Source organism: Schistocerca serialis, chromosome 1 (genome assembly GCF_023864345.2).
Source record: "Schistocerca serialis cubense isolate TAMUIC-IGC-003099 chromosome 1, iqSchSeri2.2, whole genome shotgun sequence".
Classification (NCBI taxonomy): Eukaryota; Metazoa; Arthropoda; class Insecta; order Orthoptera; family Acrididae; genus Schistocerca; species Schistocerca serialis.
Window position 1 is genome coordinate 248,877,884 of NC_064638.1, and position 13,488 is coordinate 248,891,371.

General features: G+C 43.7%; 1 protein-coding gene across 1 annotated transcript in view; it reads left to right on the plus strand.

The window, feature by feature from the left end:
• LOC126457240 (tachykinin-like peptides receptor 86C) overlaps nt 1-7,517 on the plus strand; it is a 1,093,631-nt gene extending 1,086,114 nt beyond the window's left edge. Inside the window, exon 9 of the mRNA XM_050093388.1 lies at nt 7,460-7,517. Within this exon, the coding sequence (XP_049949345.1) occupies nt 7,460-7,476 (17 nt within the window). The 3' untranslated portion in view covers nt 7,477-7,517. The remainder of the gene's footprint in view (nt 1-7,459) is intronic.
• The last annotated feature ends 5,971 nt before the right edge of the window (nt 7,518-13,488 follow it).

Sequence of the window (13,488 nt, forward strand, 5' to 3'; positions counted from 1 at the left end):
GTTTTCTGTCACCCACTAAAAATAATCGTAGCAATGCTTTTTGTTGTTTAACGAAAAATCATTTGCACGAATGTGTAATTTAAATGTTTTTGAAAAAAAACATGAAATGGCTGATTTCGTTTAACTCAAATTGTAAATGTCATTTAACAGCGTATAAGTATGAATGTGATTACTATTTACCTGACCAAAAGAGTTACCTTAACTCTTGAGTTTGACTACCCCATTTTTATAGTAAATTTATATCACAGTCACCATAGATTCGTGAAGGCAAAAAACTGTGGACCTCGAAGGATCTCTACTGCTCAGCGCCGTCCTTGTTTTTAAATTCTGTAGTTATCTGTAACTTAAGCTCTTGTTACTGAATATTCAAGATTTACGCTAGATAAGCCGTATACCACGTAGGTAGATGCAGTGTAGCGCCCTCCAGTGAATACTGAGTGCTGTCTTCCGATTGACAAAAAGCTTTGCTATTTAAAGCCAGTTCCGTTGAAAATGGATCTAATTCGTTGGAACAGGACCATGTGCAGACTCGAACCAGCACTCAGTCTTCATTGAAGCTTACTGTCTACGCATTTGGATATAGATTCTTACATACTCCAGTAAGTTTCAAAAAAAATTATGTTTTCTCATCTTTCACCACAAGATGATCCTGTGAAACTTTGCTGTCATCTCAGAACATTAACTTTCTTTTTTACTACGCAAACTTAAGCCGTAGTTAAAATATACTTCTAGCTGTAAAAAATTCAGTAATTTCTCCATGTGAGAATAACTTCACGCTCCACAGAGTTTATACATTGTTCCTTACAATCGATAACATTCGGTCGACGTTTAAACAAATTTGATTTTAATTTTCATTGTCTGCTAAGAGCTGGATATCGCAATACATAACCACCATTTTTGGTAAACATTTCATAACGGCGTAAACAACACATGTGAATCGCACAGCTAATCAACAGTTACAGTACACTGTTGAGCTATTACTAAAAGTTGAGGGAAAAGAAGAGATACAGTCAGACAAGTAGCTTACGAATGAAATCAGTAGGAAATGTAAGGACGTCACATCGAACTGGCTTCAGAAGATACGTGAAGAAACAGACACGATATTAATTGCAGATTAGTTTCAGAATATAGAAAACCAAAATACGTGTCAAAGAATTTAAATAGAAAGACACTAACGTTAAGACTAAAGGAAATTCCACTGTTAAATGCAGAGGAGAGAGAGGAGATTAGTGGCAGAAAGTGCAATGAAGTCGTCAGTAATTTTAGACGGTATAATAGTCCTCTATTTGAAATCACTGGCGATCCAGTGTGAGATTCAGAATCTGACAGAACCTTGAAAGATTTGCGATCAAACACGATTTTTGTGGGGAATTCATTGAGGAAACAAGAAACCAAAGTATTATTCAGGCCAATGTGTGTAGCTGTGAGACTGGAGACGTCCAATCGGATTTCTGAGGAGTATCATCCCTAAATTCACGGAGACAGGGAGGGTAAAAAAGCCCAACAACTATCGCACTGTCATCTTCACAGTTCATGCACCCAGGTTGCTGACCAGAATAATGTATAGAAAAAACGAAAATGAAAATCTGTTAGAAGATGAGCTTGACTTTAGAAAATGAAAGGTGTGAAACAGGCAATTCTGACACTATTATCGATAACGGAAACAAGACTTAAAGAAAGACACCTAGAAAACATAGATCATATCTCCAAAATACATAGAAAAATTAGAATAGAAACCGGTCAATCTCTTAATTCGGATAGTTGGTGGCCGGTTATTGTACCAGGTGCCATGTGAAACATGTAACCGACTACATTAACACAGGACAACTGTAACACAAGTAACCTAACTAATTAAGATGCATATAATGACGAGACAAAAATAACACTCAACACACACGGCAAACGACACTAAGGCCTCTTACCCACGCACGTTGCGCTGCTGAATAGCGTGGCGACAGCGGTCAGCGTTCCGTAGTGCAAATAGCTGGGACAGTTACACACACGGCGACCCATACACCAGCGGCAGCGACAACCGCGCGGACATCTGTGCACGGGCGGCTGACCGCTGCTGGCAGCAGCGTTTTGTTACCTTTCACTCGTTGCGTTTCGTTAGCGTATCAGCCATTCTCACAGCACCACGAGTTCTGATATTGAGCGTTCCATGTATGCAGTAGAAATGTGTCATTCCACCATTTGCAAATAAAGCGAGGGATTAAAATAACAAAATAGGTATGTATTTATACACTGAAGAGCCAAAGAAACTGGTACTCCTGCCTAAAATCCTGTAGAGCTCCCGCAAGCACGCAGAACTGCCACCAACACGACGTGGCATTGACTCGACTGCTATCTGAAGTAGTGCTAGAGGGAACTGACACCATGAATCCTGCGGGGCTGTCCATATACCCATTAGAGTACGACAGAGCGGAGATCTCCTCTGAACATCACATTGCAAGGCATCCCAGATATGCTCAATAATGTTCATGTCTGGGGAGTTTGCTGGCCAGTGGAAGTGTTTAAACTCAGAAGGGTGTTACTGGGGGCAATCTGTAACAATTCTGAACGTGTTGTTTGTCGCATTGTCCCGCTCGAACCGCCAAAGTCCTTCGGGATGCACGATGGACATGAATGGAGGCAGGTGATCAGACAGGATGCTTACGTACGTGTCACCTGTCAGAGTCGCATCTAGACTTACCAGGGGTCCCACATCACTCCAACTGCGCACGCCTCACACCATTACAGAGGCTTCACCTGCTTGAACAGTCCTCTGCTGACATGCAGGATCCATGGATCCATGAGGGTGTCTCAACAGCACTTTACGTCCATTCGCTTGAGACAGTTTGAAACGAGACTCGTCTGACCAGGCAACATGTTTCCAGTCATCAACAGTCTAACGTCGGTGTTGCTGGGCCCAGGCGAGGCGTAAAGCTTTGTGTCGTGCAGCCATCAAGAGTACACGAGTGGACCTTCGGTTCCGAAACCCCATATCGATGATGTTTCGTTGAATGGTTCGCACGCTGACACTTGTTGATGGCCCATCTTTGAAATCTGCAGCAATTTACGGAAGGGTTGCACTTCTGTCACGTTGAACGATTCTCTTCAGTCGTCGTTTGTCCTCTTCTTGCATGATCTTTTTCCGGCAGCAACGATGTCGGAGATTTTATGTTCTACCTGATTCCTGGTATTCACGGTACACTAGCGAAATCATCGTACGGGAAAATCACCACTTCATCGCTACCTCGGAGGTGCTGTGTCCCATCGCTCGTGCGCCGACTGTAACACCACGTTCAAACTCACTTAAATCTTGATAACCTGCCATTGTAGCAGCAGTAACCGATCTAACAATTGCGCCAGACACTTGTTGTCTTATATAGGCGTTGCCGACCGCAGCGCCGTGTTCTGCCTGTTTACATATCTCTATATTTGAAAACCCATGCCTATATCATTTTCTTTGGTGCTTCAGGATACTTTCCTTGCCATGCCAACTGCCTGTACGGCCGCCATGCGACAGTAAGTCTCATGGTGGGCAGTTTTAGTTTTGTATACTTCCCTTTTGAAATTTACTGATGAAGTTTTATTCCAAATAATGGAGTGTAACTGCTACATTGCCGCCTTTCCTATTCTGTGTTTTATTTCCTCGTTGCTTCCTCCTTTATCAGAAATTATTGTCCCGAAACATTTATATGATTAACTACAGATTGGCGTCCTCTTGGGTAAAATATTCCGGAGGTAAAATAGTCCCCCATTCGGATCTACGGGCGGGGACTACTCAAGAGGATGTCGTTATCAGGAGAAAGAAAACTGGCGTTCTACGGATCGGAGCGTGGAATGTCAGATCCCTTAATCGGGCAGGTAGGTTAGAAAATTTGAAAAGGGAAATGGATAGGGTAAAGTTAGATATAGTGGAAATTAGTGAAGTTCGGTGGAAGGAGGAACAAGACTTCTGGTCAAGTGACTACAGGGTTATAAACACAAAATCGAATAGGGGTAATGTAGGAGTAGGTTTAATAACGAATAGGAAAATAGGAATGTGGGTAAAATACTACAAACAGCATAGTGAACGCATTATTGTGGCCAAGATAGATACGAAGCCCACGCCTACTACAGTAGTACAAGTTTCTATGCCAACTACCTCTGCAGATGATGAAGAAATTGAAGAAATTTACGATGAAATAAAAGAAATTATTCAGATTGTGAAAGGAGACGAAAATTTAATAGTCATGGGTGACTGGAATTCAGCAGCAGGAAAAGAGAGAGAAGGAAACGTAGTGGGTGAATATGGATTGGTGGTAAGAAATGAAAGAGGAAGCCGCCTGGCATAATTTTGCACAGAGCACAACTTAATCATAGCTAACACTTGGTTCAAGAATCATAAAAGGTTATATTCATGGAAGAATCCCGGAGATACTAAAAGGTATCAAATAGATTACATAATGGTAAGACACAGATTTAGGAACCAGGTTTCAAATTGTAAGACATTTCCAGGGGCAGATGTGGATTCTGACCACAATCTACTGGTTATGACCTGTAGATTAAAACTGAAGAAACTGCAAAAAGGTGGGAATTTAAGGAGATGGGACCTGGATAAACTGACTAAACCAAAGGTTGTACAGCGTTTCAGGGAGAGCATAATGGAACAATTGACAGGAATGGGGGAAAGAAATACAGTAGAAGAAGGATGGGTAGCTTTGAGGGATGAAGAAGTGAAGGCAGCAGAGGATCAAGTAGGTAAAAAGACGAGGGCGAGTAGTAATCCTTGGGTGACAGAAGAAATATTGAATTTAATTGATGAAAGAAGAAAATATAAAAATGCAGTAAATGAATCAGGCAAAAAGGAATACAAACGTGTCAAAAATGAGATCGACAGGAAGCGCAAAATGGCTAAGCAGGCATGGCTAGAGGACAAATGTAAGGATGTAGAGGCTTATCTCACTAGGGGTAAGATAGGTACTGTCTACGGGAAAATTAAAGAGACCTTCAGAGAAAAGAGAACCACTTGTGTGAATATCAAAGCTCACATGGAAACCCAGTTCTAAGCAAAGAAGGGAAAGCATAAAGGTGGAAGGAGTATATAGAGGGTGTATACAAGGGAGATGTACTTGCGGACAATATTATGGAAACGGAAGAGGATGTAGATGAAGATGAAATGGGAGCTATAATACTGCGTGAAGAGTTTGACGGATCACTGAAAGACGTGAGTCGAAACAAGGCCCCGGGAGTAGACAACATTCCATTAGAACTACTGACAGTCTTGGGAGAGCCAGCCCTGACGAAACTGTACCATCTGGTGAGCAAGATGTATGAAACAGGCGAAATACCCTCAGACTTCAAGAAGAATATAATAATTCCAATCCCAAAGAAAGCAGGTGTTGACAGATGTGAAAATTACCGAACTATCAGTTTAATAAGTCACGGCTGCAAAATACTAACTCGGATTCTTTACAGGCGAATGGAAAAACTAGTAGAAGCCGACCTAGGGGAAGATCAGTTTGGATTCCGTAGAAATGTTGGAACACGTGAGGGAATACTGACCCTACGACTTATCTTAGAAGCTAGATTAAGGAAAGGCAAACCTACGTTTCTAGCATTTGTAGACATAGAGAAAGCTTTTGACAATGTTGACTGGAATACTCTCTTTCAAATTCTGAAGGTGGCAGGGGTAAAATACAGGGAGCGAAAGGCTAATTACAATTTTTACAGAAACCAGATGGCAGTTATAAGAGTCGAGGGACATGAAAGGGAAGCAGTTGTTGGGAAGGGAGTGAGACAGGGTTGCAGCCTCTCCCCGATGTTATTCAATCTGTAGATTGAGCAAGCAGTGAAGGAAACAAAAGAAAAATTCGGAGTAGGTATCAAAATCCATGGAGAAGGAACAAAAACTTTGAGGTTCGCGATGACATTGTAATTCTGTCAGAGACAGCAAAGGACTTGGAAGAGCAGTTGAACGGAATGGATAGTGTCTTGAAAGGAGGCTATAAGATGAACATCAACAAAAGCTAAACGAGGATAATGGAACGTAGTCGAATTAAGTCGGGTGATGCTGAGGGAATTAGGTTAGGAAATGAGACACTTACAGCAGTAAAGGAATTTTGCTATTTGGGGAGCAAAATAACTGACGATGGTTGAAGTAGAGAGGATATAAAATGTAGACTGGCAAAGGCAAGGAAAGCGTTTCTGAAGTAGAGAAATTTGTTAAGGAGGAGAAATGTGTACCATCACCTTTACGACTTTGATAAAGGTCGGATTGTAGCCTATCGCGATTGCGGTTTATCGTATCGCGTCATTGCTGTTCGCGTTGGTCGAGATCCAATGTTTATTAGCAGAATATGGAATCGGTGGGTTCAAGAGGGTAATATGGAACGCCGTGCTGGTTCCCAACGGCCTCGTATCACTAGCAGTTGAGATGACAGGCATCTTATCCGCATGGCTGTAACGGATCGTACACCCACGTCTCGATCCCTGAGTCAACAGATGGGGACGTTTTCAAGACAACAACCATCTGCACGAACAGTTCGACGACGTTTGCAGCAGCTCGAGACCATGGCTGCGATTACCCTTGACGCTGCATCACAGACAGGAGCGCCTGCGATGGTTACTCAACGACGAACCTGGGTGCACGAACGGCAAAACGTCATTTTTTCGGATGAATCCATGTTCTGTTTACAGCATCACGATGGTCGCACCCGTGTCTGGCGACATCGCGGTGAACGCACATTGGAAGTGTGTATTCGTCATCGCCATACTGACGTATCACCCGGCGTGATGGTATGGGGTTCCATTGGTTACACTTCTCGGTCACCTCTTGTTTGCATTGACGGTACTTTGAACAGTGGACATTACATTTCAGAGGTGTTACGAGCAGTGGCTCTACCCCTCATTCTATCCCTGCGAAACCCTACATTTCAGCAGGATAACGCACGACCGCATGTTGCAGGTCCTGTACGGGCCTTTCTGTTTAGAGAAAATGTTCGACTGCTGACCTGGCCAGCACATTCTCCAGGGCTCTCACCAACTGAAAACGTCTCGTCAATGGTGGGCGAGCAACTGGCTCGTCGCAATACGCCAGTCACTACTCTTGATGAACTGTAGTATCGTGTTGAAGCTGCATGGGCACCTGTACCTGTACACGCCATCCAAGCTCTGTCTGACTCAATGCCCAGGCGTATCAAGGCCGTTATTACGGCCAGAGGTGGTTGTTCTGCGTACTGATTTCTCAGGATCTATGCACCTAAATTGCGTGAAAATGTAATCACATATCAGTTCTGGTATAATATATTTGTCCAATGAATACCCGTTTATCATCTGCATTTCTTCTTGATGTAGCTATTTTAATGGCCAGTAGTGTAGTTCAATAGTCACCCTTTACATACCTACTTCTGCTACTGCTGTGGCTACGTTTGAGCAGGTGTTTTTATGTTGTTTGCTTTATAGAAACCAGAGTATTTGTTGTGTGCGAACGCAGATGAGGAGGGCGGATGACAACGTGCTGCAGGCAGCGCCGCGCTGCCTTGGCGGCGGCGGACGCAAGAGACGCAGCTGGGCCGCTACTCCTCAGGCCGCGCGAGCGCGCCGGGCCGCGTCTCCTGACGGCGGCTGCCGGCGGGGGCGGCGGGCGCGGCGCTGGGGGCGGGCGCGGGGGCGGGTCCCGCCTCTCCAGCTGCGGCCGGGTCTCGCTGCCCCCCGCACTGCGACCTCCAGCAGACCACAGCCGTTGCGCCGGGCGTGGCCGTGGAGAGTGCCGACTACGTGGCGAGGTGCGCGGCCGACACGAAGGCCGTGGGCTGATCCACCGAACAGGAAGCCTTCTTCAAGGAACAAGGCGGCGTGGAACCACAAAATCCTACTTTAAATTTGAGGATGCCATCAGTTATCTTTACAATTGTACAGTTGGGTCACTGTGGTGCCCACAGAATCGGACTATCGCATCCAATCCATCTATCCGGATATTTTTCATCCAGAAATTGGCGGACATTTGGAGATCATTGAGATGGTGTCCCATCCAGCTGGAATATGACATCGGGTTGCATATATTCCAATTTCAGGGCAGAAAACTCTTGTTAACTTCCCACGTAAAAGCCACTGTCGATAGCAGATTCGCTGTAAAAGAATGGACCAGTGATGCAGTTGCGCAGAAATCGACACCACTCCCAGACTTCGGGAGTGTTTTTCCATTTCACGCCTAACAGGACGCACCGATACCCTATATATGAACATTCAGTTTGCCACATACACGAAACGTTGACGCATCATAAGAAAAAAAAACTCTTTCAAGTTTGTTGACATTGTCAACCAAGTGATACGCGATCTGTTGTAAATTTATTTTTATATTGGGTATTGAAAACACACGAACTCAAATCTTCCTTATTTGGAAGGATTACCTGTTCCAGCTAACACTTATATATCAGAAAACACTACTGATTAGTGCTGATGCGATTACGGCTTCACAAGTCGTTGAAATCCTTCTTAAAATGACATCATCTGTACATAACATAATTAAAAACAGCTTTTCATCGGTCGTGGCCAGCATAATTGAACAATGGACATAAAAAACGTGTTATGCAGTTACAACTGACGAAATCATCATTGTGTCAGTTACTAAGAGGTAACGGCGTAACGCCTTCGCTTTATAAGCGTCGTTCAATTACACTAGCCACGAACGATGAACAGCTGTTTTTAATTATGTCATGTACGGATGTTGTCATTTCAAAAAAGATTTTAACGTATGTGAAGCTGTAATGGCACCAACTATAATCAAGACTGTTTTATGATCTGAAGATGGCTAGATTGTTAGTCGAAACTAATAATCCATCCAAATAAAGAATATTTCATGTGCGATCTTGACTTAATGGGTGTTCAGTCCCTAACACAAGAAAACATGTATTTTCCAGGAAGTCATTGTTTCTGATGAGGTTCTTCCGTCGGCTTTAGTGCTTGAGGCAGTTGCACCTTTTTAGTAAAAAGACGTAATCACTATGCAAGACTTTGAGCACTGTTGATTCTGATGTTTCCAAATCTCTGGCCACCGTACGAGTTGATTGCGTTGGACTCCTCGGAAATGCCTTCCATGACTTGTCCACGATGGCGCCTGAAACACGTGGACCACCCGCTCCCTCTTTATGGAGAGCGCTACCTGTCTCTATAACTCAAGTAATTCACGGTGGAAAAGTAGATTATGGAATACATATTTTTCGTCAGATCTGCAACACTTGGAATATAAAGTAACTTAATAAGTATCTTGTCACATGTTGAAAACCAGTTGTTCTTATCTGTTATAGTTTTAAAGTTGTTGAAGTCTAAATTTGTAAAGGTGATTTATAGACATCCCCTATATTTGTTCATAGACACCTTGTTCCAGTCAAGCTTCCAACCAAGGATTATCACTACAAAAAGCTTAAAGAAGGTTCCGTGGCGTCAAATAGACAACTATTTTACTTGCAGTATGTCGCATGCACATGTCTCAGGCAGAACTATAAACAACCATACATTTAATACCAACAAACCTACTTTAAGTTTGGCGTAATGCTAATTCGTGACTTGAAGATGGTAGCTTGATCGGAACTGGTAGCTGTGAACAAATATTCATTACAACACCTATTTGTGGTTCCATGAAGCCGTTCCAAAAAAAAATTGATGCTGTCCAGCAGTATGTACAGAAAACATTTTGTGAAGGCATTCGTTGTTGTTGTTGTTTGTTGTTGTTGCGTCACTGCTCCGTTGCACCGGCGCCGCACTAGGTCACTAAGACTCCTCTGTGAATGTGACAGACAAGTGAAATGTGATTCTCGAACAGGATTGCAGCTCAAGCCACGACTTTTGTCAAAGAACTATCTTTATGGCGTTCATCTAATTTCACTCGATTATTGATTGTACAAACATGTTTCAAGTTACCTGAAGTTCTGTCTGTTATCTGTACAAAATATTAATAAAGGCCTCTTTCATCACTTCTGTTAACGTAATAGCAACTTTTTTACTTGAGAAAACTGTGTGTTTATGTTTGTGTGTGTGTGTGTGTGTGTGTGTGTGTGTGTGTGTGTGTGTGTGTGAGTGTGTGCGTGTGTGCGGTTTATGGGCACTCAACTGCGAACTTATCAGCGTCCTTATTAACATAATCAGAAATTAATGTGGTTAAACGTCGATTAACAGGAGGTAAACTATTATGTTGCTTAATTCTGCACTCACTCTCTGCCAAACAAAATACCGTTTTCTCGCACAATCACGCAACTTATAAGATACCGTAAATTTGATGACTTTTCTAAAATTTTCTGTAGAGACAATAATAAAAGGAGACTACAATAACACATAGACAGGTTGCCTGGGTGCTTACAAAAAACATGAATGAGCCCGCCACTCATTTGTGTCATGGGCGACGACGTCTTTTCTACGAACAACTGTCACACTTGCCAAATCTTATCTTTTGTAGTTTTCGTACAGTTATCTGTAAAACAGCCAACTTCACTTTTCATTTATCATCCAAGATACCGACTGAGCTCCGAACCACTGCTCGATAAAAACTAACGGCTCTGCCTGGACCTACATGAGTCACTCAGCTTGTAATGAACCCAACTGCTTATTACAATTGGTGCAAAGGAAATTCTAATTATTTTAATGAAAATTGAACATTCAAATGGTATCAAAAAGGGCATAACTAACTGGGATGTGGTGTCCGAACTGCTACATTTACAACACCTAACATGATAGAATTATTTCTAAACCCTTACATTCAAGATTCAGAGGAATTACATTTATTTCTTCTGTAGGTATTCAGTCCGCCCCGATAGCTGAGTGGACAGCGCGGCGGTCTGTCACGCCAAGGGGCCCAGGTTCGATTCCCGGCTGGGTCGGAGATTTTCTCCGCTCTGGGACTGGGTGTTGTGTTGTCCTCATTATCATTTCATCATCACGAGTGGAAGGCAACGGGAAACCACTACTGGAATCTCTTCTCTAGACTCTCATGCGGTGGACCTCTCTGACGAGGCTTCGCCCATGACAAGACCTGCCGTAAGGCAGAACACAAAGCTTTTTTGTATGTATTCACATGAGATCAGCAAGGTGCAGTACTTTGATATCGTGATGTTTGTAATAATGAGATCATAACACATACGTTGATACAGTTAATTAGTATGATATAAAGGTGAAAAGACCGTAGTGATAGTGGGTGCTAGAAGACAGATAGCGGGTTGGGGGCAGTGGTAATTTACTGGGGCCAGAGAATATTAACAAATTTAAACAAATAAACCTTATTATAACACGATCCTGTAAGTGGTAATAAATACATATGCCATATATAAGACAACCAGTAAAACCTTCAAGTACAGGTCGGTAGCTCTAATGATAATTACACTGCCGGAAAAAAATTAATACACCTGGAAAGATGTCGTCGATTTTGATCCGATAACGGTGTATACCACCGGTGGGATAGCAGATGTACTGATAATGTGCTGTGGCCGAGCGGTTCTAGACGATTCAGTACGCAACCGCGCTGCTGCTACGGTCGCAGGTTCGAATCGCGCCTCGGGCATGGATGTGTGTAATGTCGTTAGCTTAGTTAGATTTAAGTAGTTCTAAGTCTAGGGGACTGATGACCTCAGATGTTAAGTCCCTAGTACTTACAGCCATTTGAACCATTGTTTTGTACTGATAATGTTTTGAGGATCGTCCGGCAACAGATAGCGAATTGGCGTAGCTACCAGAGCGTCATTTGTGTCTACCCTTTAACAGAGAAGGCGCACAGTGTGGTCCAAAGTGTGAAACAAGCAGACAACCAAGCAACGGAGACACTCGTGCTTCCGGCAGCCATCTGAGCGAGTTAGAAGGGAGCCAAATTGTGGCCTTCCGAGTCGCGGGATGGTCCTTTCTGAGAATTGCCACACACGCTGGACATAGTGCGTCAGTTGTGCAACGATCACGTGAACAATCAAAACACACATAGACGAGGCTCTGGACGTCCACGCAGCACTGACGCCCACCAAGACCGCCGTATTGTAAAGGCAGCAGTGGCAGATAGTACAGCTACCACAGACCGCGTAAGAGGGCTTCTGAACCCAGAAGTGTCAACACGAACTTTTGCAGACCAGTTATTAGCGGCGGAACTAAGGGCACACACACCTCCAGCCCATCTTCCACTCACACCACAGCAGCTCGACTGGTGCCGCCATAGGGTCATTTGGAAGATGGAATGGTGCGCCGTCGTCTACTCAGCGATGACCTGCACGCAAGCGATGGCCGCTTGTGGGTGCTATGTCGACCTGTAGAACGCTGTCTCGCGGAGTGTATTCGTCCAAGACACACAATGGCCCCACCCCGGGGCTTATGGTCTGGAATGCGATAAGCTAAACTCTCGTTCACCTACGGAGTTTTAGAGGGGATGCTAACCATGGCTTGGTATGAGAAAAAGATTGTTAGACTCGCCCTTTTCCCGTTATTGCAACAGGAGGGTGTTGATTTGTTACAGCTGGATAATGATCGCTCAAACACTGCCCGTGAAACTTAACGTGCTCTGCAAGACGTGTCTCCAAACGAACATCTGTGGAATGTGTTGCGACGAGAAGTGACTCGTGCGACTCGTCAACAAACAACTCTTACAGGACTGCGTGAACAGATTCAAATGGTTCAAATGGCTCTAAGTGCCATGGGACATAACATCTGAGGTCATCAGTCCCCTAGACTTAGAACTACTTAAGCCTAAATAACATAAGGACACATCCATGCCCGAGGCAGGATTCGAACCTGCGACCGTAGCAGCAGCGCGGTTCAGAACTGAAGAGCCTAGAACCGCTCGACAGTGAACAGGTCAAGCAGGTGTGGTATAACGTGTCCCAGGACGGTATTAGCCATCTGTACGATCGATATGATGCCAGAGTCAACGCCTGCATTTGGAAAATAGTAAAATTGTACTTAAATGCAGGAGGATCTGCAAGGAATTGACGCATGGTGCAGGGAATGGCAATTTAATCTCAATGTAGACAAGTGTAATGTGCTGCGAATACATAGAAAGAAAGATCCTTTATCATTTAGCTACAATATAGCAGGTCAGCAACTGGAAGCAGTTAATTCCGTGAATTACCTGGTAGTAGGCATTAGGAGTGATTTAAAATGGAATGATCATATAAAGTTGATCGTCGTTAAAGCGGATGCCAGACTGAGATTCAGTGGAAGAATCCTAAGGAAATGCAATCGGAAAACAAAGGAAGTAGGTTACAGTACACTTGTTCGCCCACTGCTTGAATATTGCTCACCAGTGTGGGATCCGTACCAGATAGGGTCGATAGAAGAGATAGAGAAGATCCAACGGAGAGCAGCGCGCTTCCTTACAGGATCATTTAGTAATAGCGAAAGCGTTACGGAGATGATAGATAAACTCCAGTGGAAGACTGTGCAGGAGAGATGCTCAGTAGCTCGGTACAGGCTTCTGTTGAAGTTTCGAGAACATACCTTCACCGAGGAGTCAAGCAGTATATTGCTCCCTCCTACGTATATCTCGCGAAGAGACCA